The 27,721-nt window shown below is 39.7% G+C and overlaps 1 protein-coding gene across 1 annotated transcript in view; it reads right to left on the reverse strand.

Annotated features, from left to right (window-relative positions):
- Nucleotides 1-25,903, reverse strand: part of ANKAR (ankyrin and armadillo repeat containing) — a 69,323-nt gene extending 43,420 nt beyond the window's left edge. The window contains exons 1-7 of the mRNA XM_006147840.3: nt 25,276-25,903; nt 15,584-16,021; nt 13,424-13,587; nt 12,403-12,506; nt 7,546-7,726; nt 5,979-6,198; nt 4,927-4,962 (exon numbers count right to left, since the gene is read on the reverse strand). Coding sequence (XP_006147902.1) covers nt 4,927-4,962; nt 5,979-6,198; nt 7,546-7,726; nt 12,403-12,506; nt 13,424-13,587; nt 15,584-16,021; nt 25,276-25,876 — 1,744 coding nt within the window. The 5' untranslated portion in view covers nt 25,877-25,903. The remainder of the gene's footprint in view (nt 1-4,926; nt 4,963-5,978; nt 6,199-7,545; nt 7,727-12,402; nt 12,507-13,423; nt 13,588-15,583; nt 16,022-25,275) is intronic.
- Between the last annotated feature and the right edge of the window lie 1,818 nt (nt 25,904-27,721).

A 27,721-nucleotide genomic window follows, 5' to 3' on the forward strand; every position in this document is an offset into this window, starting at 1 on the left:
AGCAGGAATTCTGATTCATTGCTGGAGGGAATTCAAAACGGTATGGCCACTATGGAATGCAGTCTGGTAGTTTCTCATAAAACTGAACATGTTCTTGTCATATGATCCAGTAAACATGTTCTTTGGTATTTATCCAAAGACAGTTAAAAACTTACGCCCGCACAAAAACTTGCATATATGGGCCAGCTGTAGTGTGGAAGTTCAGGCAGCTAGATCCCACATGACCAACTGCGTGATTCGAATCTCAGATCTGGTGGTTTAAAAATTATGCTGGTCATATGTGCACGTGTGCCTATGGTCCTGAGAAGAGAATAGAGGAGAAGGAATTGCAGTTTAGCCATCCCCCTGGAGGGTGATTTCACACTTCCCTCTCTCTCACTGTCTCTCTCTCTTGCAAGCATATACATCCTATAGCAAACTGAAAAAAAATAAAACTGCACATAGATGTTAGTAGTAGCTTTATTTAGAACTGATACAACTTGGAAGCTTATCCAGATGACTTTTAGCAGGTGAATGGATAAATAATTTGTGCTACATGTGCATAATGGAGTATTTTTCAGCATTATAAAGAAATTACTGGGGGGACCAGCAGTTAGCGTAATGGCTATGTTGCTGAACTCCCATGTGGTCGACCGCCAGTCCAAGATTCTGAGAGGAGAATGGATTGCGGCATGGCCATGCCACCTGGGGGGTGATTTCTGTTGCTTTCTGTCTGTCTCTCTCTCTGTGTCTTTCTGGCAAGCGCATGTGCCCTATAGCAAAAACCCCTGAAAAAGAAAAAAGAAAAACAAGCAAACAAACAAACAAAAAACAGTATTGCCAGAGGTAGGGGGAAGGAGAGGAGAGGAACAGAGAGGATTTTTAGGATAGCAACAATATCCTGTACAAGAAGAGAATGGTGGAAATATGTCATTAAAATTTGTCTAAAATTGCAGAATGCATAATACCGAGAGTGAACCCTAAAAACAAACAATAGACTTTGGGTGATAATTTGAGAGTTTAGGATCTTTGATTATAATAGATGTCCCACTGTATGTGGAACTTTCGAACTTTCTTTTCTTTTTTTTTTTTTTTTGGAGAGGTTTTGGCTATAGGGCATGTGTGCTCGCCAGAAAGACAGAGAGAGACAGAGAGATAGAAAGCGAGAAATCACCGCCCAGGGAGGATGGCCACGCCGCAATCCCTTCTCCTCCATTCTCCTCTTGGGATCTTGGGCCTGGCGTGAGTTTAAGCCACTGGATCCAGGACTTGAACCATGGTCGGCTACATGGGAGTCCAGCGACATAGCCATTACACTAACTGCTGGTCCCTGTATGTGGAACTTTCTGCCACTAGAAGGCTAATTACCTTCCATCCAGCCGAAATGCCACCTTCCTTTCTTTTTACCTACCTAAATACTTCATGGTCAAGCTCAAGTGCCACTTCTCCATAAGGCCTACAGGGTCTCTCCATCATATGGGTGGAATATGTCAAAGGAAGCTGAGTTTAATTGTGATCTTGTTCAAGGGAGACAAGTAGATAAAGATAGATATCAGCACATGCATGGGCAGGAGAGTGACATGAAGATGTGTCAGATCAAGTAGGAACCTTGACAATCTGCTGTATGTTGAGGAGTCATGTTAGCTATGAATCCGAATGGGCAAAAGAATGGTCAGTAAGTAGGGTTTGAAACAAGAAAAAGGTGCATTAAGAATTGAGCCCAAGGGACCAGCAGATGGGGTAATGGTTATGTCTCTGGACTCCCACGTAGTTGACCATGGTTCGAGTACCAGACCTGGCGGTTTAAAACTCATGCTGGGTGCATGTGCATGTGTGCCCCAAATCCTGAGAGGAGCCTGAAAGAGAAGGGATTGCAGCATGATTATCTCTTCTGGGTGGAGATTTCTTACTTTCTGTCTCTGTCTGTATCTCTCCAGGGAGCGTACACCCTATAGCAAAAATCTTTCTTTAAATTAAAATAAATAAATAAATAAATAAAAAGAGTTAAGCCCAAGTCAGATGAGATAGTAACACCTACAGCCATCAGGCAATGTCACGGTCTACAACATTTAGTTCGTTAGGAAGATTTCTGAGTAGCTCCCCCTAACGAGGCTGATGGAATTTAATCAATGAAAAGCAGTTAGCTGCTCTCAGCAGGAGAAACACATCAAAGTGAAGAGTTTTTAAAAACCACTCCACTGGGGCCAGCAGGTGGTATGGTGGTTAAGGCACTGGAACCAACATGGCCAATTCTGTGGTTCAAGTCCCAGGCTCAGCAGTCTGAAAAATGTGCTTGGTGTGTGTGCACGCATGTCCAAAATCCCAAGAGAAGAAAAGAGATTGTGTCTCACTTTCCCTCTCTCTGGGGAGTGCATATGCCCTCTGAATAAAAACAAGACATACCACAATTTCTACTGATACTTCTCTCTTTTCTGTCTACCCTCCTCCAAAAATATTTCAGCACAGTTTTAAGGCAAAAATATACATTTTATTTCTCCCTCTTTTTCTCCCCCCCTTTTTCTTGAGAGATTTTTGCTATAGGGTACGTTTGTTCGCCAGACAGACAGAGAGAGACAGAGAGACAGAAAGCGAGAAATCACCCCCCAGGCGGGATGGCCATGCCGCAATCCCTTCTCCTCCATTCTCCTCTTGGGATCTTGGGCACGCACGCACACACGCCTGGCATGAGTTTAAGGCACTGGGTCCAGGACTTGAACCATGGTCGGCTACGTGGGAGTCCAGTGACATAGCCATTAGCTAACTGCTGGTCCTTCTCCCTCTTTTTAAAGTGCACTTAAGAGAGATGCAGCTTCTTGGCTCCCATTCAAGTCCCTCTTAATCAGACTCTGTATTTTCACAAGGTCCCTGAGTAACTGCTGTGTATACAAAGAATTATCCAGCCCACAATGTCAATAATGACAAGGACAAGAAAGGTTGCCCTAAGACATGGTAGAATCAAGAAAGTTCTTAAGAGCCTTATATAGCCTGAAGAAACTATTCTCTGATTGAGGAACCTGGTTTAAGAAGCAGATGCTCTATAGGACCTGAAAGTCATGTTTCCTTCTCTTTTCTCTGAACTTTTGTAGAATATTACAGTATACAAATTATGCCAATGATTATCAAATGCTACCTTTCATTCAACTACCATGCAATCATGCAACAAATCTTTCTTGAGCATCTACTAAGGCTAGGCATTATTCTGGGTGGTAGGGAACAGTGGTAAATAATATAGCCAAATCCTTGTTCTTTATGAAGCTCATATTCAGGTGAGGAGAAACAATGAATACATAAATAATGTATGAGGTAGCCGGAAGCCTGCAGATGGCATGGTGGTTAAGGGCTCTGGACTCCCACATGATGGCCAATCATAGTTTGAGTCCCAGACCTGGCAGCTTGCTTTGTCATTCTCTCTCTCTCTCTGTCTCACTCTGGTCAAATTAAAACAAGTAAATAAATAAATAAAGTTTAATAAAACTAATTATTTAAAGTGTGTATGTATATGAAGTAGCTAAAAGTGATATCTAGAAAAGAAATTGAGAGAAAGAAAGGCAGAGAGAATGCAGGAGGCCCACTTTTGTTATTCAACTGCAAATTCATCCAGGGTAGGAGGGCCAAGTAAGCTTCTTCTTTTCCCTCAGGTCTACTCACAATTTACCCCCACCCCCCATTCCCCCACCGATTGAGCAACCCTTGTCCTCCTGCCCTTTTGAGTTTCTGCTAAGGGAGGGCCCTGGCAGGTAGATGGAGGAGGGAGAAAAATGAAGTCACGGTTCCTCACTGAAGTCTTCTCAGGTTTGCTGTGTTCTTTGGCCAACAGACGGTGGCTGGTTCCAGTAACGATCCCCCCCCCTCTTGCCAATTTGAGCCTTTGTAAGTAGTTTCTTTAAAAATAACCCTCCTTGAATTATTTTATATAGATTATAAATGTGTAGCCTCTTAAATATAGACATAGAAAGTATAATCTCTTTAAATCTTTCTGGTTTTCTCTCTCCTTTTTTTTTGAGAGGTTTTTGCTATAGGGCGCATGTGCTTGCCAGAGAGACAGAGAAAGACAGAGAGACAGAAAGTGAGAAATCACCTGCCAGGGCTGATGGCAACACTGCAATCCCTTCTCCTCCATTCTCCTCTTAGGATTTTGGGCATGCATGCACATGTGCCTGGCATGAGTTTTAAACCACCAGGTCCAGGACTTGAACCATGGCCAACTGTGTGGGAGTCCAGCAACATAACCATTATATTATCTGCTGGTCTCTCTGGTTTTCTCTTTATCCAATACTCAGGTCAAGTTAAAATTATTAATTCCAGGATCAGCAGATGGTGTAATGGTTATATCACTGGACTCCCATATAGATGACTGCAGTTCAAGTCCTGGACCCAATGACTTAACACTCATGTTGGGTGCGTGTGCATGCAGACCCAAGATCCCAATAATGAAAGAGAAGGGATTGTGGTGTGGTCATCTCCCTGGGAGGTGATTTCTTGCTTTCTGTGTCTCTGTCTCTTTCTGTCTCTTTGGCAAGCGCACGTGCCCTGTAACAAAACTCACTCTTGGAAAAAAAATAAAAAGAATGACAAATGAATGACTAATTCCTAATTCCTCTGACCTAGTAGACTGTTACTACCACTAGATGGCAGCAGATTTAAAAATTAACTTGCTTTATTTATTTATTTTTTTAGATGCGAAAAACACTTTGAGGCCTAAATTTATATAAGTAGAGGTGACAGCAAATTCCATGGTTAAACCAAGAAACACTCAAAAAACAAAACCAAACTTAAGAGAAATATTGATAAAAAGTCATGGGTAGAAAAACTTTATATTTCCAAATGAATACAAAACATGGCATGTTACCTGCCCAAGAGACAGAGCATTTTGAAGATTATATATTATAAGAAAATCTTTAATATATGCAACACTTAAGGGCACCAAATATTTTACTTAGCGCTTACCATTTCTTTCTTTTTTCATGTCCATTTTGGATGACTCTGTTTTAAAAGGAAATATACACAGAAGTATGATTATCACTATAGAATAGTTCCCTAAGTTAGTCAAAAAGACTGATATGAATAAGAACGAAATGACCGCAGTTAGGTAAGAGATGGCAGGCTTACATCGAACAGTACTAAGTGTAACTTTCTATCAAGCATCCACATGTACCTGGCACCCCATCAGAGCAAACTTGGAAGCTGTTTTTCAACTGGCTGGTCGAAACTTAGTTGGGACGATTTTGTACCGGTTAAACAATAATATCACCAGTAGATCATGTTTTCCATACTTCAAAATCTATCTCATCTACCTGATCTCAGCAAATGGAAATTATTTTCTATAAATTTCTACAGCACACAGGACATATTAATAGTAATTTCCAGTGCTTATTAAATGCTATCCTACATCCATTCACTCAGCAGATATTTCCTAGAAAAATTGCTAAGGCCAGGCTTCCTTCTGAACACTAGGATACTATGGCAAACAGAGTAGATTAAAACTTATCCCTAAGAGAGCTTGTATTAAAGTGAGGGAGACATAACGAACAAGTATAATACTGTATAAGCTAGCCATAAGGACAGTTAGGAAACTAAAAGGTGACACTCTTCTATTTCAGAGAGATTTTTCCTATAGGGCACATGTGCTTGCTGGAGAGACAAAGAGTAGAAAGTAAGAAACCACCCCTGAGGGGATTAGCCATGCCACAATCCCTTCTCCTCCATTCCCTTCTTAAGATTTTGGGCACACATGAACATGTTCCTTGCATGGATGTCAAGCTACCAACTCTGGGACTTGACCACTGTCGACTATGTGGGAGTCCAGAGCCTTAACCACTACACCACCTGCTGGCCCCAGAAGGTGACACTGTTTTAAGTATATGAAAAAAAAAAAACCCTCACGTCTGCTCTAGGTGGCAATATCAAATTTTACCTTGTTCTAAAATCAACATGCATGCTTAAAGCCAAATGAGGGGAAAGTAAAAGGAAAAATTTGAGGTTCAGAAACTTTGCGTTACCTTGGCTAAACATAATAAAGCGTCTCTGGTTGACGTTGAAGTTAGCATTGCGCAGCTGGCAGATAATGGAAACCCTGTTGTGGAGAGCAGCGTGATGGAAAATAGCGTAGCCGGCTTCATCTGACACATTGATTGTCGAGCTGGAGGTTTTACGGCTAAATGTATGGAAAACAGCAGACAACCCTCTTTCAACTGCAGACTTCATACCAAATGGGATGCTCTAAAATTATTTAAAAAGCTAGAATTAGTTTTTTCAAAATACACCTAAAGTTTGGTTTAAGAAAAATATACGAAATACATATAGTAACACAATCATAACAGAGCTGTTCAAACATAGCAGAATTTTTACAAGATTCAGGTGGAAGCTTCCCACTGGACAAAGATTCAAGTTGTTAGGGCTGTAAGTACTTAAAACATAAAAAGAAAAAAAGTTGGGAGTTTTCTTCTTTTTCTCTTTTTAAAGGAAAGTTGCAGATTCTTCTTTGCAAACAAAACAAAGATGAAGATTTTTCTGAACCAGTTTAAAAGCAAATGCAGACCAGGACCAACAGATGGCATAATGGTTATGTCACTGGACTGCCATCTAGTCGACAGCGGAGTTGGCTGCAGTTCAAATCCTGGACCCGATGATTTAAAACTCATGCTTGTATGCATGCATGCTCAAAATCTCAAGAGGAGGATGGAGGAGAAGGGATTGCGGTGTGGCCATCCCTCTTAGGGAGTGATTTTTCGCTTTCTGTCTGTCTCTCTCTGCCTCTCTGGCAAGCAAACATGCCCTATGGCAAAAAACACTCAGAAAAAAAAAAGTCAAAACAAAACAAATGGAGATCATGAGTTTTCTTCTCTCCTTTAAAACAATGTAAATGAGAAGTCTAGAACATTGAAATACATAGCTATTTTAAAAAAAAAAAAGTAAAAATGTTGACTCTAGGTTTCAAAATGGAGAGGTTAAGAAATCTTCATCTGGACTTGCTTGTTACTATTATTTAAAAATTAAGTAAACCAACTATTAGAGCGTTTAATTTAGGAACATTAAAACAAATAAAAGGAAAGTAAACATCAGTTGCTAACATTAATTCATCAGTTCCAGGAGCTGTAAGTCAGACTTGTTGAAACAGATGTAGAGATTTGATTTAGGATATTAGATTTGCTTTTTAGGTTTAATCTCGAGGACTGAAGTCTGGCTCTGCCATTTGCTAACTGTATAATTTAAGAAAGATCCTTAATTTTCTACACTTCAGTGTTCTCATTTGCATAGAAGGAATGCTAAGAACAGAGCTAGTACCTTAAAAGAGTTTTTTGATGTGTAATAGCGCCTGGCATTGAAAATAAGCAATAAACATTAACCATTTTTAAGATTATTCATAATCCAGTTCGTTAACAGGTTGTCTTATACTCTGCCATAAATTTATAATCCAGAATATATAACCTTTCAGCTACTGAAATGTGAATTTTTATTTCAGCCGAAGACTTATTATTTATCTCTAAGATTAAAAATTTGTTTGAAGCATGTACTTATCAATAGTATGTAACTTCTTACAGTAGATTATGTGGTGGTATGAAATACCTTGCATTTCATAGCTTTTTTGAAACCAAATTTTTTCTTAAATTGTTCATGTAATTGAGCATCTGTCAGTGGAAGTCTTTTCACTCTCAGATTTTTCACTATTTCATTTATGGCTCCCCACCACTGTGTCTTATATAACTGCTGATAGAAAGTTTCCAGTTCAAAACAGATCACATAGTAGCTATGAAAAATAAAGGAAAAAATATTTTTTTGTAACTTTGAAGTTATTTGCTGTTTTTTTTTTCCTATGCTGGCAAAATTCGACTTTCTATTTCAATCTAGGTTTTCATATAAAAGTAACTTCATAGTAGCCCCCTGGATTGACTCTGTCCCATGCCAGTGAATGGGTGTACTGCCCAAAGGTCACTAAAAGCCCTAATTCTGGCTGAAGGCATTTTATCTTCTGTCTGCTGACCCTCCTCTTACTCTTTTTTTTTTTTTCTTTTTAGAGAGAGATTTTTGCTACAGGGCACATGTGCTTGCCAGAGAGACAAAGAGAAATGGAGAGACAGAAAGTGAGAATCACCCTAGGGGGGATGGCCATGCTGCAATCCCTTCTCCTCCAATTCTACTCTGGGAACTTTGGGCACACACACACACATGGGCTCAGCATGAGTTTTAAGCCTCCAGGTCCGGGACTCGAACCATGGTCCAATACATGGGAATCCAGTGACATAATCATTATGCCATCTGCTGGTCTTATTCTTTAATCTAATTATGCCGATAACTGATTTCCCGAGGTTTTTCCTTGAGCCTGACCTGACAGTAGTGCTTTGGGTAATGGCTCCTTGGCTTTTATACACTTGCCAGTGAACTAGAGAAACCCCCAACCTAGCAGGTCCCTGGGACAAAGCGGGGGGCTTTCAACCCTCTCGAATAGAAAAGTGACATATTTTGATTACTGACCCGTGGGGTTGCTTATCATCACAGATAAAGGAAAGATGGCCCTCCTCCACTTCCCAGGCCCAGATTTCATTGGGGAATCAGCTGCCGACTCTATGAAGCCTCTTGATGTTACCTGGATTGCTCCTCTGAATGCAGCTATTTATTACTGTAGGTGTGGTATTCTCAACAGTGCCCAAACCCCCATACCCACTGTGGCTCTTCACTCTGCTGCTCAGGGACTGTAAATTTTCTTGAGTTCTGAGAAATTTATTTCATTATACTAATTTTTTGGGGAAACGAATTAATGATACTCCATGCTAAAGAAACTCCTTGCTGATTAGGTGAGGGGGAAATCACTGGGCCCCATGGGTCAGTTGCAGGAAAGTTAGCACTCTCCTGTATTATAGAGACTAATACTCCCTTCCTTGATCTTCATCCCCAGTTTACTGAATATAATAGGCCTCAATGCACAGGTGGGGGTATGTTTGAGGATCTGCTCACATTTGTTTGAGGGTATCATTCTTCCTATTCATCAACTTATTCCCCCCAAAGGAAACCAGACCTCAAGAATATAAACTGAGGGAACCAGTAGTTAGCGTAATGGCTATGTCGCTGGACTCCCATGTAGTCGACCGCAGTTCGCGTCCCGGACCCGGTGGCTTAAAATTCACACCGGGTGCATGTGCATGCGTGCCCAAGATCCTGAGAGGAGAATGGAGGAGAAGGGATTGTGGCGTGGCCATCCCCCTGGGGGGTGATTTCTTGCTTTCTGTCTCTATGTCTCTCTCTGTCTGTCTGGCGAGCGCACACACCCTATAGCGAAAATCTCTCCAAAAAAGAAAAAAAAAAGAATATAAACTGAGACCAGCAGATGGCACAACAGTTATGTTGCTGAACTCCCACATAGTCGAGTATAGTTCAAGTCCCTGACCTGGCAACTTAAAACTCATGCTGGGCACATGTGCGTGCACGCTCAAGATTCTGAGAGAAGAATGAAGGAAAAGAGATTGCAGCACAGCCATCCTCCTTGGAGGGCGATTTCTCGCTTTCTGTCTCTTTGTCTCTCACTGTCTCTCCAGAAAGTGCATGCACCCTATAGCAAAATCTCTTTTAAAAAAATTATAAACTGAAGACTGTCTTCACCCATACCTCACAGGTATAGTGCCAAACCCTGACTTATCACCTATCCATTGTTCCCAACATGCAGAAGTGATGTCTTCATCAATGGGAAACTATTAGCTTTTAAGACCCCAGCCTCCAAAATGAAGGTACAGGTATTCTGAATCCTACTTAGATTTGAAGACTTTAATCAGTATCATGATGATGGCATGGTCTCCAAATCTCAGTGGTGACAGGCTCTAGGACCTTAAGGAGCTATACAGAGCAGACTTGGATAATTGGTTTGTAATATAACTAAGCTGAATTTCTAGAAGGAAACACCTAATCTTCATTTGGTATTTACATACTGAGAAGAATAGACACCATGAACCCAAAAGTGGATACCTGGTTGCCTCATGGTTGATACTACTACTTATAAGGCATCAGAGCCAGCCCCAGATGTGACACCAACTTCACAACTGGGAGCAGAAGCAGTTCCAGAAACAGCAGCATAAGTGTAGAGCTGCCTTCCGTGGGTTTATTGGGAGAGGGCACCTAGCAATGGGTCATCTCAGGAGACACTGACAAGAAGGAGGAAACTGAAGATACCTCATAGTGGCTAAGAATGCTGATCTATTAGTATGTAGAATTCCAAAAATAACAGATTTTACAGGTGACTGAAGGTTCTTTGGTAATTGGTATAGGAGACAACAAACTAGTGATTATTACTCTACTTGTGGTACTTACTTTTACTCTGTGTTGGCTGGGTCTGGGAAACAACTTACATTTGCTTTGAAAACTTGAAAATTAAGGCCAGCTAATGGCCTGGTGATTAAGGAGGCTAGTTCTCACATGATAGACCATGAGTTTCAAGTTCTAGACCCATGACTTGAAAAAAAAAAAAAAAACCAACATGCTGAGCTCATGTGCATGTGTGCCCAAAAACCTAAAAGGTGGGAAAAATGGAGGAAAAGGGATTGTAGGGTGACCATGCCCCATGAAGGATGCTTTCTCACTTTCCCTTTCTCTCCATATCTGTCTCTCTCTTGTGAGCACCCACTTGCAAATTAAACAAACAAAAAGAATACCTATCAATTCACATCTATCTACCAACTATATACTAACATTGATGACCAAATGTTGTGCATTAGTCAGCAACTAGAGAAAATATTCCACTATAACATCCTATTGCAACAACATGACTGGATCTCTCTCTGGGAGTGTGTTTATACTAACCATACTCCTTCTCCAGTAACAGCCTCTCCTCATGTACAGATTTTATCCCAGCTGCTTCCCTGAGTTCCAAGATCTCTGATACCCCAGAAGCCTGTCAGATCTGGAGAATAAAGACTAAGAGGTATCTCCAGGACACTATTTATCTTGGCAAAGAGCATAAATGGAGTATGTGTACATGTGCTGGGCTCCTGACTAAGCAACTCCTCTTACAGGAAGATGCACATTCTCGGTCCAGCCTATAGGCAGTAGATCTGCTAGTTGATTCCCTTCAAAGTCCTGGGGTCATTATCTGAGGGTCTTTGACTTCAGTCTAGTACTACATGTACATTCAGGCAGGATTCAATAAAAAGATCCACCTTTCGTCCTTTATCCTGCTACTTCCTATAATTTATTTTTATTATCATCCTTACTGACATGCATCTTGAAAGAATTTTATATATTTTTTTACTTCTGTATATCTTATTAACTCTCCTCCACTTTACGCTACAAGTCACTGCAAATAGCCTCCTTTAACTATAACCCCACAAATATTCTCTTAGCAAATCACATGCAAATTATGAGGGCTCTCTTTAGTCACTTGACTTGGCATCTTTCTCTATTGTATTTAGTGCTTCTTAATCATTTCCATATTCTTAAAATTCTTCCCATTTGGCCTCCATGCTATCACACTCTCTTGGTCCTCCTCTAGTTGCATCATCCCTTCTCAGTCTCCTTGGCTCTCCCTCCTCTGCCCCTCCCTCACCCCTCTCTCCTTTCTTTCTTTCTCTCTTTCTCTTTCTTTTTTAGAGATTTTTGCTATAGGGCAAATGCACTCACCAGAGAGACAGAGACAGAAACTAAGATATCACCACCCCCCTTCCCCACCCCAGGGAAGGATGGCCATGCTGCAATCCCTTCTCCTCTTGGGGATTTGGGCATGCATATACACATACCCACTGAGTTCTGGACTAGAAACATGATCAGTCACATGGGAATCTAGTGCCCCAATGACTACACCACCTGACGGTTCCATCCCCACCCTCTTTTTTAAAGTTCATATTATTGAGTGTTATAGTGGTCTTATCTTGGCAACTATTTCTGTGCCTTAAAAACAAACTTCCCTACATACTTTCAAAATCTCTACATCTAATCCAAATGTTTCCTGTGAGTTCTATTTCTCATATTTCTGAACTTCAGTGTCCAAGTGATGATAATCCAAGAACACAGCACATAAAAAACTGTGACAATATCAAAAGAAACATAACACTCCAAAAAATGGCAGACATAAAAAGACCTGGCAGAAGAAGTTTTAAAATAATGTAACTTAAGGAAAGTAAGTGGTATGTACTGAGACTACTTCTTTTAGTTGACCCTTAGGATTTGATCCCTATCTTCATTGCTATTTAACCACTGTTTTAATCATAAGAACTAATTACAAGCTCTAAGTATTTTTACATAGAATATATGAAACTGTAGGAAGTAATAATGACAACATTTGATACTTTGTTGAGACTGTCTGTCACTCACGGGGGAATTTTGATCTGTTACTGGCTAGTAATCCATCCTAAGATTTCAAGTTAGTCTTCTGCCTCTCTCCTCAGTCTCTGCTAACTTCCAACAAGTTGTGGATAATGTAAATAACTACTGAACATTCCTCACCGTTTTCCATGAAGTTCTGTGACTGGGATTGAATAATGTTCTTTGTATCCTGAATCTTCTGCAAATATATTAGCAGCACAAACTCGTATTTTTTCTAAATTTTTCTAAAATATAAATTATGTTACTAAAAAACACATTATTAAACAAATGTAAACAATTCTAAGATTTTTTTTTTTGAGAGGTTTTTGCTATAGGGTGCATGCACTTGCCAGAAAGAGAGAGACAGAGAGACAGAAAGGGGGAAATCACCCCCTCCCCACCCCGCGGGGAATGGCCATGTTGCAATCTCTTCTCCACCATTCTCCTCTTGGGATTTTGAGCATGCACACACATGAGCCCGACGTAAGTTTAAGCAACCAGGTCCAGAACTCGAACTGCAGTTGACTACATGGGAGTCCAGCGACACAGCCATTACAACTAACTGCTGGTCCCTATAAGGTTTCTTTTTTATATAAAATGTTATATAGAGAGAAGATACATTTTTAATGTCTCAGAAGACTCTGATAGTAACTGCATAAATTCAATCCCTACTTTGAGAATGAGGGAAAATATACAAAAGGAAAGATGTATAATATAGAGAAGATAGAAAAGCAATGACAACTGGAATATATAATATTTATAGTAAATGTCAGGTGGAGAATTGTGGTTCCCAAACAGAAAGAGGAACTCTGTTCTTACACAAATCTTTGAGGAAAATGGAAGATTATGTAGTGAGTATTTAGAGATTGCCACTGTACTCTATGGTTAACTATTTGAAGGAAATATGGCCTGTCAGAAGTCCGCAAATTCTGTGAGAATGAAAGCTCTATCTAGCAAACTTGTCACTTTATCTCTGACATCCAACACAGTACTTTACATAGTTGCACTTAATTTATGTTAACATATTGTATGGAAAGATTTGTGAGTCTGAGAATAAGCATTTGAAGATGTGTCCAGTGCCTGTACAAATAGAGGCTTGTTGTGGTTGGAGAACAGGATGAAAGAGTTGTGAAGTGACAATCTCAGGAATATTAAGTTAAACCTTTATGTCTTCCAAAGCATTCTCAATTGGAGGGGTGCTGATGTCAAATTCAATTCCTCCATGAACATGAAAATATTGATTCTCTTTGTAGTGAAAATTCTGGCATTTAAAATTTCGTCCGTAAATAAATGGAGGCAATTCTCTCTCTGTCTTGACCTTGTCATCTATAAAAATAAAAACAAACATTCATTTAAAAATTGAATAGCAAAAAGCAATCATTGTCTTGGAGATCTAAATTTTCATTCTTGTAAACAAAGTGAAACAATTCCACATGAAATTAAAATCTTGGCTATGTTATTCTATAAAATTATTTATGTTCTTACTGCATATACATATTTTGAACATTCAGAATATACTTAGATGTATATCTTGAGTGTTTTCTGTAGTTTCTTTATGCAGACATTTCAAAAATACAGTAAAAATACTATTCTACTCTTTTATTTATGTGAGTGAGCTCATGATTAATATCTTACCTCCAATGATCAGAAAAGACTTAAAACTCAGTGTCTTACAGAATCTTTGGTTAAATAAATAAAAACTTACCTGAACTAGTTTAGGTAAAAAGAGACACTGCAAAGAAATAGGTGGAGGATGGGAGGGAGAGCTCAGAGAGAAAACATCTGACACTAGAATGTAAAGGTTTCTGTTGAAAATAATACATATAGTAATATCTTTGACTTGATTTACATGCATGCTTAGCAAAATCATACCATACTCTATAAAGATGTACAATGAATGGGACCAGCAGTTAGTGTAATGGCTATATCACTGGACTCCCACGTAGCTGACCACAGTTCGAGTCCTGGACCTGGTGGCTTAAACTCACACCAGGTGTGTGTGCGTGCATGCCCAAGATCCCGAGAGGAGAATGGAGGAGAAGGGATTGTGGTGTGACCACTCACCCTGGGGGGCTGATTTCTTGCTTTCTGTCTGTCTGTCACTCTCTTTCTTTCTGGCAAGAGCATGCACCCCATAGCAAAAACCTCTCAAAAAAAAAAAAAAAAAAAGATGTACAATGATTAAATGTAAATAAAATTTACAAAAAAATAGGTATTTTTCACATAATAAAATGAACCAGCCCATATTTTTGCAAATTAATGATACCACATATAACATAACTTATTTAAAAAAATTAATAAAAAATATCCCAGCAAAGATTAGGTGTGTTCAATACTCTGACTGGCTAGTCTATTATAGTTTCATCAATACAAGGTACATCATGTATTTTGAGAAATGTAAAAGGTACAAAAAAGCACAGAGAATAATACAACCCTCTAATCTTACCACCTGGAGTCAACTGTTAACATTTAGTCATATTTGGTTCCAGTAATTTAAGTATTAAAATTATAGATATAGTTAATGTCCTCTTTAAACAAGGCCCTTTATACATACTTCCTCCTGCCCTAGGGGCAAGCACTGTCATAATTCCATTTTTAAATAGTTCACAGATGTAGAAAATCTTTACTGTCTTAATTCTCAATACAAATTTTCACTAAATGATATACAAAATTTCTACTAAAAAATTGCCATCTGAATAGAAAACCCATTATAATAAGCCTGCATGTGTGGACACCAACAACAATGTGTAAATTTGTGCTAATCTGGGTAGGATGCAGAGTTTGTACTGAGGTTCTGTAAAGTTCCATGTAAGTTTGGCCCTATTTCAGCTCTCTCATATTGCTCTATTTGTTTATTACAGTGCCCAAATTACCCTCATTGAATTGACATAGTTTTTAAAAATGTGTTTCAACCTTTTTCAGAAATGTAATACATTCATGAACCACACTAATTGCTGAATTACTTTGTAAACATTAATGAAAATACTATAGGATTTTAAACAGAAGTGTGTTGAATTTACAATTTGGTTGAGATAAGATATATTCACATTACTGTCCCATCATGAACATGACATGTTTCCCTATTTACTGTGGTCGTATTTTAAATCTTTCAGTAACTCTTGTAATTGGCATAAATATATATAAAATGCCATGTACATATATCAAGCATTGTTAATTACATTGAAGACATTAAATTTTGTTTCCTCTAACCAATTACAGCTAGATTACAGGCCTGGACCCACACACTAAATCCAGAATTTAATATAAATATACATTTAATAAATATCTGTAGTTTATATTTGATTTTTGGTGATATTCTTACCTGAAAAAGGTTGAAGCAGACTACTTAAATATGGAACCTTCATCTTCTTTTTTAAACTCAGTAGAAATGGAATCAGAAAACATATTAACTTTAAATATCCTATCCCTCTTCTGATTTCCTTTTTCTTCTCAAAGTGTTTTTGGATAACCTTTTTTTGAAGATACAATCTCTGCTGTAGTCTCTGATAGGTACAAATATCAAGATAATCCTGATTACATTTTATAGCATTAGTAAGCCAATAGGCTGTCTCAAATATAAAAATATTTTCATGCTGTTGAATTTGTGTGGTACTGAATGTCAACTTTAGCATAATATTTTCAGCATATTTCATAAATACGGCTTTTTCTTCAGGGCTATTGGGGTCATATGTTGGATCTTCATTCATGTCTTCATCATAAATTCCATTAAAGTCTGGATCCTTTGTAATATCAATCAAACCTTTTCATTAAAAAAAAAGATAGTAAAAACATCATATTTGGATTATGGATACATATGGCAGATTACATACAAGGCTTCATCTGAAGTTCAGCTAATCTGACAGTAGAGGAATAGCTTCTTTTCAGTATTCAGTGAAGCACCTCTGACTTCAGACCCCTGAGTGCTCTTTAATAGTTTCCTTTTTCTTTTGAAAAAAAAAAAATTCCTTCCCCATTTTGCTATCATAAGACATTTTCTTCTTTCCTCCCATCTAAACCTGTAAAATGTCAAAAAAATAATAATAATAAGTTAGTCAGAGTCTACCCTTCCAGAATGAGTTGGCCTTCTATACAGTTCTGTTTAAAGCAATCACATAGTCAATTGCAAGGTGGAAACCAGTTTTCCAATCACGTCAAGAAAGGAGCTGCTGTTCTCCCAAACCTGAATGGTAATGTAGCAATTCATGCTACCAGCTCATCACCGTATAGCTGTATATACAAGGATTGGACACCAGCTCCTTGATCAAGCCAGTGGTGAGATGGTACATTCCCTCAACCCCAAACACTAAGCTCAGAGGAAAAGGCTGCAGCTAACTTCCCAAAAGTCATGGTGTGTATCAGACACTTTTTGTTCTCTACTTCATATCCTTTCAGAACACATTTTATAATTCTAGCTGTCATTGCATCAGCTGGCTCCACCAGATGTAACCTGACTGTACCTTACCTCAAATGACATGACCCTTTGACAGGGGGCTTCTCTGCCACTGGAGTTGGACTCCTGATGAGACCCACTCAGCCATTCTGTTGTATGAACACATCTGAAAATGTGAGGGAATTAACCTCCCTGCAACCTTTGACCAGTGGAGGACAGGGGCCAGTAGGTACACACTCCCCTCTTCCATCCTGTCTTAATTCATTTGGGCTGCTATAACAAAATAGCATAGACTGCTGGGTAGCTTATACAAAACTTCTGTTTTTTTTTTTTTATCACTTCTCACATTCTATAGAATCTAATATCAAGATAGATTTTATGTCTGAAGAGGGCCTGCTTCCTGGTCCACAGATGCTGCCTTCTCACTGTGTCCTCACATGGTGGAAGGGACACGGCCTCTCTGGGGCCTCTTTAAGGGCATTAATCCCATTCACAATGAGTCTGCCCACATGATGTAATCACTTCCCAATGGCCTGACCTAAAACTACCACACTGGTGCTTAAATTTCAACATGAAATGGTGGGTGGGGGGGAATGCAAACGCTCAGACTATAGTGCATCCCTTGGGCTGATGATTCTAAAATGTACTCTGTTACTTTTTAGAAGTACCAGCAAAATGGACCTCAATAGCCCAAGTGGTAAAAGCTCAAGAGCATATCCTTGGATTGATGTCACCTCCTTTCCTGCTCATTTTCCCTGTCCCTCCTGTTCCTTGGAATGATTTTCCAAAAAATACTGATTAAGCCCTCATTTCAGGCTATAATTTAGGGGTAGACTAAGTTAAGACACATGCTGTTGTATCCCAGCCTCTGACCTAGTGCTTCCTTAATCATGCAGCATAAAAGCCCCATAGCCCACGGGCCTGGGTCCCTTTCCCAGAGTCTGATCTTGGCCCCACAGGATTCCACAATGATTCTCCAGATGTGGTTCATGATAAAGGAAGCCATTTTTAGTCTTGCTGCAGCTTCTGTGAGTTTCCCCCATAAACTCAGCTCCCACAGGTCTGGTATGTGTGCTGCTTAATCATTTTCTATTTTCACTGTGCTATTGTTTTGTTGTTGTTGTTGGTGGTGGTGGTGTTTTTTGTTGAAGTGCCTGAAGCTGACACCTAAAGAACACAAAATGGAGGGAGAAGAACATCTCTGCCCAGTGATACTCATCTCTGATCTCCCAGCAGTTAATATCACAAAAAGCTTTAGTGAAAACACACACAGTACTTTCCTCAAGGCACATGGTGGTAGAGTGACTGGATTTGGAAAAATTTCTGGCCTAATTCAGATGGTGAAAAAAGAATTAGAGGTGCAGAGAGGGCAGGAAGAAGAATGTTGCAATATAAAAGAAGGTTTCGCTGCTGGAGAGAAGGGCATTCTTCAGTAGAGATAAACCAAAGTGGATAGTTTTGAGAAATGTTTTTGAGGTAAAATTATAATAATAAAGATGCAAGTTTCCAGCCAGAAAAAGAGATCTAAGTAGATCTAAAACACTGAACCTTTCAATTGGCAAACTATTATAAATTGCTATAGCCTTAAGCTCTTTAAATAACGTCCTCTCCCAAAGTCACCTAGAAAACTCCATGATCTAGCAAAGGGTACCAACTTGTCTGTTCTGATTGGTCAGTACCCATGCTCTACTGGTGGTTAAATAAATTGAATATCACCCCTGAAAATGTAGGCAATAGAAGATAGCATTAGTCCTTAGGTGCTCTCTCCTTTCGCCTATAACTTCATTAGAATGTTCCTAAGAGGTTTCGACCCTCTCATGAGGAGCACCACTGCAAGGAAATTCTCAGAGAGTGGCCTTAGATACAATGGCCAGTTGGACTCAATAGACCACCTCAAAGTTATGACATTGTTTGATATAAGTAACTTGTTTTAAGTAAGAAGAGCTCTCTACCATTAGTTACCTATCAGGGCACATGCTCCTTTTGGTCACGTCTGTGTCTTTTGTTATTGATGGTCTAACTGGCTGATCCAAAGGCTCTGGTGGTTTAGTTAATGTGTGTGTGTGTGTGTGTGGTAGGTGGTGCTGTTTTCTTAGAAAGGGTCTCATCATGGTACAATCCTCTTGTCTCAGCCTCTCGAGTAGCTGTGACAACAGGCCTGTGCTACTGCTCCTGGCATTTTAGGGTCGACCAGGAATGAACTGGGCCTCCTATGTGTCCTTGGCCTGCTAAGTAGCAATGTCAGCTAGGGGAGCCACTCCTGTGATATTCTTTTTTTTTCTTTTTAATAAGATAGAATAGAAGGAGGAAAATGAAGAAAGAAAGAAAAAAGATGGAGAGAGAGGCATTTTGATAGGGTCGCACCATTGTGATACTCTGCCCTAACCTACCAGTTGGCTAGGAACATAGGCACGTGCTAACCTGCACAGCTTGTCCAGGTTGGTCCAGGCCTCAGTCTCATGTAGCGTTGCCTGTCACTTGTGGCAGTGCAGCTGGGCCATGCTCTTATGATTTTAATGTAAAAATGACTCCTTGATATGTACCTCTAGCCCTTATAATGCTCTAGAATTTGACTTCTATATCCAGCATTTTACCTCTATAATGGAAATTCCCATGTAGCTATCTGAATCTACAAAGGGCTCATCCTTCCTTTATCAGTTGACACATGCCTATTTAGCATAATCAGTCTCACTTCCTCTCCAGTGAAGGACTGATATATTTCACCAGTCTCACTTCCACTTCAATGAGAGCACCAGGCAGATTTGAAAAAAAGGGAAGAAAAGCAAACTCCATGTTTTGGGGCCAGAACTATCAAGATTCTAACACTGTTAGAACTCCTACCCAATCCTGCTAGTCTTTAATTTCCGTGGAGCTCAGATCTCCACCAAGCCCCTGGCATCATCTTGGTCAGAAAGGGTAAAGAATAGAACTTAGATTTCCAGGCAAATCATGATGTTGTATTAAATCAGCAAGAAAATAAAAGGACATTCAGTTTTAGCCAAATTAAAGGAGCCTTTTATTAGCCGACTGACTGCAAGAGAACTTGAGTCACTCCAAAACCTCACAGCCCTGGAGCAGAGGGAAGGAAGGTTTATGAAGGCAAAAACCACAATTGAAAAATAAGACAAACCCCCAATGAACCACAAGCCTTAAATTATGCAAGAGCAGTTCATGAAAGTCATGAGAATTTTTTTAGGAGGCACATATGGTCATGGAGAAAGGAGAATGGTGAATGAAGACCGATCCAAAATGGAGGTACTCATGCTTCAATGTTCTCTGCCATCTTGCAGTAATTAGTGAATTGGTTTGCTGGACAACTTCCAGGACAGAAGTGTCATGAACTACTAAAACGATGCCTTTGATTACTTACTTTTTATTTACATCACCTGAGCTAGTCTTGGAGTCCTAAACTGCCAGCAGTGGTAGCACCACCAAGTGAATATATTTTCAAGACCATGGCCATAGCATACTCTCTTCAACAATGCATCTACATGATGTCAAAAGTGTCAGTGGTCTTCAAGAGGGAACTACTAGACCAATCAAAGAAATGTGGAAATTAATGGCATTCACTGGAATTCACAGCAATAGTGTGCATTTCTTAGCCCTAACACTCCAAAGATTTGAACAGCTAGAAAGTATGTATTAGTTCCAGTTACAGCTATAATCTTTTAGAGTCCAATGATGCTCCAATCCTATGGTACTTTGTATCAAATTGGATGATATTTATACTGATTCCACCAACACCATGGGCTAAGTAATTCTCTCCCAGAGTAGGGGAAATTTCTTTCTCATACCCATTACTGCTCCTAGAATCTGCTCTTGGGCCAGCAGTTAGTGTAGTGATTAAGGCGCTGGACTCCCGCATTGCCAACTGCAGCTCAAGTACCACACCAGGTGGCTTGAAACTCATACAGTGCATGTGTGCCCAGGGTCCTAAGAGAATGAGGGGAGGAGAAGGGACTGTGGCATGGCCATCCTTCCTGGGGCTGGGGGGGGGGGTCATTTCTCACTTTCTTTCTCACTGTTTCTGTGTGTCTGGAGAGAAAACATGCACTATAGCAAAAAATCTCTCTTAACAAAAAAGAACCTGCTCTCAACAGAAGCTGATTGCCCTGCATAGAAATAAGAACAATTAGCTACCCAAGCTATCTTTGAGACAAGGAGATACCATCTTTAAAGGACCACACCCCCTCTTTGTACACCAAGGCTAGAGAGTCTGAACACATCTAGAAGTCCAGCTGATAGCAGGTAAGTTAGGCTATCTAATCATCATCACACTAATCTCAGGCATTTGAACTTCACAGAAGCCTAGCCACAAATACACTTACCAGCATAGGTAGTGGACAAATACATCCACGTTCAGGTCCTAACCAAGATTCCCAAGTATTCAATGGTGTTTAATGCTGGAGGTAGTGTTTGGGGATGACTACTGAAGTCATGGTACCTAGACAGCATCCAAATTGCATAGCTGGAGATGTTCAAAACTTTGAGCATGATCTATATAGTTGGTCTGCCTCTGTTTTGATACCTTCTAATATGAAGATACACCCATGCTGAGGGGATGCTCTTTCAGTTCACAACTACTAAGTACAATCCCTGGTAATGGAAGAAACCCTTAAAAGATGTGCACCATTCTTTTCCCATTTAAGTATTCAGTGCAGCTCAATTAATATAATGCGATTTAGCAAATATTTGCCTATGCTTCCTGTGTCAGACGTATTTTAGGTAAAACATGTACAGGAGTAAACAAGGCAGATGTCTTAGTTCATTTTCTGTTGCTATTTCTGAATACAACAGACTGGGTAATTTATAAAGGAACGAAGTTTGTTTAGCTCACAAGTCTGGAGGCTGAAAAGTCCCAGGGCATGGTGCTAGTCATCTGACCGGCATCTAGCAGAGATCATTCCATGGTGGCCAAAGCAGAAGAGGAAGGGAAAGGACAAGACAGAGAGCAAACCTTGTCTCACAAGAAGTAACTCATTCCTAAGGTAACAGTATTGACTCAAAACTTTCCTATTAAGCTCAAGTTCCCAATATTGTTGCATTGAAGATCATGTTTCAACATAGTTTTGTTACGGACCCTCAAAGCATAGCAGTGGTTACGGGCCCTATTTTTCATGGAGCTTACACTCAAGTTTACTGTTTACTTGTTCTTGACTGTCACACTTATTTTTTGTGTCTCAGCAAGAAATATAAGTTCAATAAATATTTGCAAAATGAATAAATCAAATAAGTCTTTTATGAAGATTCATGTATAATTTTTGTTTTAGCTATCAATGACAGGGAAAAACGAAAACATAAAAACAACTTTCTGAAACTACCTAACCATCTTAACTGAATTAAATATTCTAATGTTCACAACTCCTCCACATTTTGTTGAAAAGATATGAAACAGCTAATTTGGATATCAAAGTATTTTTTCTTTAGTAATCAAATCTATATTGAAAAAATTAAAGCTTTTTTTAAAATGTCCAATTCAAGTAAATGTGGTTCATTTGCACTTGATTTATCATAAAAAGCTTCAGTTATGGGACCAGCAGTTAGCGTAATGGCTATGTCACTGAACTCCCATGTAGCTGACCGCGGTTTGAGTCCTGGACCTGGTGGCTTAAACTTACACCAGGCGCATGTGCACATGTGCCCAAGATCCCGAGAGGAGAATGGAGGAGAAGGGATTGCAGTGTGGCCATCCCCTCTGGGGGGTGATTTCTCCCTTTTTGTCTCTCTGTCTCTGTCTTTCTGGAGAGCACACATGCCCTATAGCAAAATACAAACAAACAAACTAAAAAACTCTCCAAAAAAAAAAAAAAGCTTCAGTTATTGGCTTTATTTAGCCAAGGAAAATCTGGCTAATTAGAGAAAAATATTAAAATATTAATCCTTCCTTGCCATGGTAATATTATGCAAAAACTTCTTAACTACATTAAGATTATGGGGCCAGAAGGTGGTGTGGCATTTAAGGAACTGGACTGCCACAGGGCTGACCACAGTTTGAGTTCCAGACCTGGCTGCTTACTTTCTTACTTTCCCTCTCTCCCTGCCTCTCTCTGTCTCTCACATGCCTTATAGCAAATAATAATAATAATAAATTAAATAAAGATTACGTATGAAAATAAACTGAACAAATATTGAAAATATTATATTTTTGAATATCAACCTCAAAATGTGCAGCCAATTTACATACAATGAACAAATCAAGAGATTTGTTCTCAGAATAGCCAAGAAAGAAGCCATCAGCTTTATATATGATAAAATCTACTGCTGTGCTTTTCCTTCTTCAAATGAAATTCCAACTGTGAGGCAGAAACTCTGGAAAGCAATATAGAAAGTTACTAGATATAGTTGACCAATGAAAACAGTTTGCAGTGGTATCTGGGACATACATTTCTCATTTTACTCATTATACTTGGCCTGCTACCAAGAAACTTTAGGAAATATTTTTTCTTTTTTAAGTTTCAGTAAAAGATTTGGAGCAAGCAAATGGCATAGTGGTTAAGGTGCTGGACTCCCACATGGTTAATTGGAGTTTGAGGCCTGGACCTGGCAGCTTGAGCATGCCTGGTCTAGGCCTCAAACTCATACATGGCATGTGTGCATGAGTGCGCAAAGTCCCAGAAAAGTGGAGAGAATGTCTCTTTGTCTCTCTCTAGTAAGTGCACATGTCTTATGATAAAAAATGTTAAAAAAAATGTACATAAGCTGAAGATGTATCAAGATTTAGAGGCAACTATTGTTTATATTCAGATTTTAGAGACATGCAATCTTGAGGAGAGAAGAATTTCAAAATTAGATTGTCTTAACAATAAATATTGGGAACCAGCAGTTAGCGTAAACCAGCAGTTAGCGTAATGGCTATGTCGCTGGACTTCCACGTAGTTGACTGCGGTTCGTGTCCCAGACCCGGTGGCTTAGACCTCACACTGGGCGCGTGTGCATGCGTGCCCAAGATCCCGAGAGGAGAATGGAGGAGAAGGGATTTGTGGCGTGGCCATCCCCCCGGGGAGTGATTTCTCGCTTTCTGTCTCTATGTCTCTGTCTGTCTGGCGAGCGCATGCGCCCTATAGCGAAAACCTCTCCAAAAACAAAACAAAACAATAAATATTCAATAGATTTAATACTATTAAAATACCAAGGCCTAGATCACAGGTGAATATTTTTTTTTTTATGTTTTTGCCCTAGGGTACATGTGCTCACTAGAAAGAGAGGAAAAGTGAGAGATCAACCCCCCACCCCCAGGAGGTATAGCCATGTCACAATCCCTTCTCCATTCTCCTCTCAGGATTTTGGGCATGCATTCACATGCCCCCAGTGTAATTTTCTAGCCACCAGATCCAGCACTTGAACTGTGCATGGCCTTGTGGGAATCTAGCACCTTAACCACCATGCAACCTGCTGGCCCCATTAATTAACTTAATAATTGTTTACTAGTGTGGAGATTTTGTTATTGTAATCCAATTCTACTTTTTTTCTTGGCTCTATTATTAATTTTCCTGCTTAGACTCTGTAAGACAAAAAGTACAAACTGAAAACTCTGTATCAGCTGGCTTGAAATCTGATCCATTCAGCAGAAAGTAGAGAATAAGAATGAAAGAGACAAAATTCTTGACTTAACACATACTTTTGGTGGCATTGTTTAAAAATTAAAATTTAATTGAAAAAAAAATTTGGAGTTCAAAGATCTCTTTTCAGCCAGCTGGTGGCATGGTGATTAAGGGTTGCATCCCTTATGGCCAACTATAGAGTTCCCAGACCTAGTAACTTGAGAAACATGCCAGGCACGTATGTGTGTGTTTCCAAATCCAGAAAGGATGGAGAAATGGACAAGGGATTGCAGCATGACCATCCCTCGTGGGGAGGCGCTTGCTCTTTCTCTCTCTCTAGTGAGCATACACATCCTCTGGCAAACTAAAAGAAATAAAACAAAACACAGCTCCTTTATGAAATGATAGCTGATTGGGGCCAGCAGGTGATGTAATGGATAAGGTGCTGGATTCTCACATGGCTGATTATGGTTCAAGTCCCAGACCCGACAGCTTGAAAATCAAGACAGGTGAGTGATTTCTCATTTTTCCTCCCTCTGTCTCTCTCTGGAAAGCATACACCCTATGGAAAAATTCTCAGTAATAATAATAATAGCAAAAATGATGGCTATATTTAGTAATTTTTAAAAAAAATTTATTTATTTATTTGTTCATTCATTCCTTCATTTTAACTTGACCAGAGAGAGACACAGAGAGAGAGAGAGAGGAAAGTGAGAAAGGAAGTTGCCAGGTCCAGGACTTGAACCATGGTCAGCCATGTGGGAGTGTCCAGCACCTTAACCACCACGCCACCTGCTGGTCCCTATATTTAATAATTTATATTAAGAAATGCTGGCCACATCATCTGAGCCACAGATAAGTGATCTGTAAACAAAGAAAAGGTTTCTAAGAAAAATAATTAAGAAGTATTGGTGCCAGCAGATGGCAGGGTGATTAAAGAGCTGGACTCATATGGCCAATCACTATTTGAGTCCCAGACCTGGCAGCTTGCTTTCTCTCTCTCTCTGATGAACTCATGTGTCCTATAGCAAAGAAAAAAAAATTAAAAATTAAATTAAATTAAAAAGCATTACATTTTCTTACTTGCTGAACTGAACTCGGCACAAATATCCCTATTTGTTTGAGGCTTCCCATCTGGATCAATGTCCATGATGGTACGCCACAACTCAGAGAATCTGGCTCGTTTTTCTTTGGGCATGTACATTCCATGCCATAGTGCTTTCAGCATGTAGTCAATCTTGATCAATATTTGCCCAACTCTGGTATCATAATAAGCTGGAGGTAAGTGACAAGAAGAGCTCTGATCATAATTAGCTTCTAAACTGATTGAAGGGATTTGATTCAAGCAATAAATTCCAACAGCCAACTCTCTTATGATCTGATGGACTTCTCGATAGTCTAAGAGAGCAGTAGGATCCACAGGAGTCAGTAGGATTGCAGTGGAGAAGCCTACATTATTCATTTGACTCATAATTCCACACGGAATGTCTAACTGAGAACGGACATCCTCTTTGGCAGACAACCAGCTAACTAAGGCAGTAGTTAGTAATTCTTGTACTTCACTTCGATCATATTTTTCAAAAAAAGCAGATGCATTCCTCTGTACTGCTAAATTTTCCAGGTAAGTTTCTTCATCTTGAACTTGGTCAAATCTAGGTAATCCTTTTTTGGGAAACCTTAACATTTCTAATTCAATCTAATGAGCATTTTGAAGTTTCTGCAATATATAAAAAGGTTTTTATAAAATTTGCCATGGCAACAAAGCTAGATTTCCTTAAAAATAAATCTATATGAGATTAATTTGTCTTCACAAGATTAGTTTTTCACAATCAACTTACCATTACATTTTTGTCTTTAATTGCAGCATAAGCTGAAAATTGACTTAAAATAATTAAAATCACAAACCTTTAGCAATCATGTTCTGCTTTTCCAACTAAGTAAAAAGATACTAAGTGTGTAAAAAAATTGTTAAATTTATATATAAAAAAACTACTGTTAAATGTCTATATTTTTTGTTGGTTTTCTGGTTGTTTTGCATCTTTTTTTTTTTTTTTTTTTAGTTTTTAAGGAAGGACCTGCTTAAAAAAAAAAAGATAAAAAGCATCTGCCTAATCTTCACTTTCTGTGCAACTAAATATCTCTATTCTTGTAAGAATAACTATAATTGCTATTTGTTGTACACTTATTATATGCCAGGCTCCTTATACATCATATCTTTATTTCATTTAACCGACCCGTTTTACTGTGGTTCTCCTAATTTTGCCTGTATTAAAATCTGGTAGGGCTTGTTAAACAGATCATTGGATCCACTTCGGAGTTTCTCTCTCACTCAGCTGGGCGGGACTGGAGGATTCCTTTTGGCAGTTTGGCGGTTACAGGTAACACTGATGCGGCCAGGCTGACAGGCACACTTAGAGAACCCAGCTCAGAGAGACAGGCATTGTTAGCCCACTTCGTAAACGCAGAAATGGAGATGAGGGAGGTTACAGGACATGCCTGAGAGTCAGAACCCAGGTCTGTCCATAATTTGGGCCCAAGACTTTTATAGCCACAACCAGGTCGCGGCTGCCGCTACACAGAAAAGCAGAAAAGACAAAGAAAAGGCCTACTTTGAAATGATTATTTTCTTGTCTAGGAGAGGGAAGCTGAGCCCACGCTGGTCCCTGAATTATTCCCAGCAGCAAGGGACAGTCGACTCCTGGAAAGGCTTCTTGGTGGGACTTGACTCGGTCTTCAGGACCCTTGCGCAGACGGGGCTTGGAGGTGCTGCTCTGGTAGGATCAGGGAGGCACTTCGTTGGGACTAGGGCCTGAGAGGCCTGCTCCCGCCAAAGGTCTTCCGGGGAGCCCTTGGCCTCACCTGCCTCCACTCACAGGGCTTTGGTGTGGCCGGCAGCACCGCAGTTAGGGGGATGCCCCTGTGCCTCCGGCCAGCGTCACAATCACTGGCCACCGCTCAAATTCACCCTAATTCCTCTCCAAAACTCTGTCCAGCCCAGTGGTCTGGGCTCTATGCTAAAACACAAGAAGTGGTAGAAGAGAAAGCAACCAGCTCTGAGGTAGTTCTGAGTTGGAATCCCACCTCTGTCATCATTCTTCACTCAATAAACACTTGCAGACCGCCTATTATGAGCCAGGCACTGTGCTAGGGGCTAGAGTATAGTCAACAGGAAAGTTACAAAACCCCAAGAAGCTTACAGTTAAATAGATTTAACAACATGATAATTTAAGGTGTGATGATAATAAACTAGTTAACCTAGACCAACGGTTGGGAAAGGTTGCCCTGAGGAAGAGACTATATTTTTAGTTTTTTGTTTTTTTTTTTGTCTTAGGATGTGAGCACACGCTGGGTAGAGAGAGACAGAGAAGTGGCCATGCTACAGTCCCCTTTCCTCCATTCTCCTCCTAGGATCTTGGGCACGCATGCACACTTGATTTTCAAGCCACCAGCTCTAGGACTTGAACCATGGTCAGCCTTGTGGGAGCCTAGTGACATAACAGCTATGCCAACTGCTGGCCTCAAGGAAAGG

The sequence above is a fragment of the Tupaia chinensis genome, unplaced genomic scaffold (assembly GCF_000334495.1).
Source record: "Tupaia chinensis unplaced genomic scaffold, TupChi_1.0 Scaffold000225_1, whole genome shotgun sequence".
Lineage (NCBI taxonomy): Eukaryota > Metazoa > Chordata > Mammalia > Scandentia > Tupaiidae > Tupaia > Tupaia belangeri.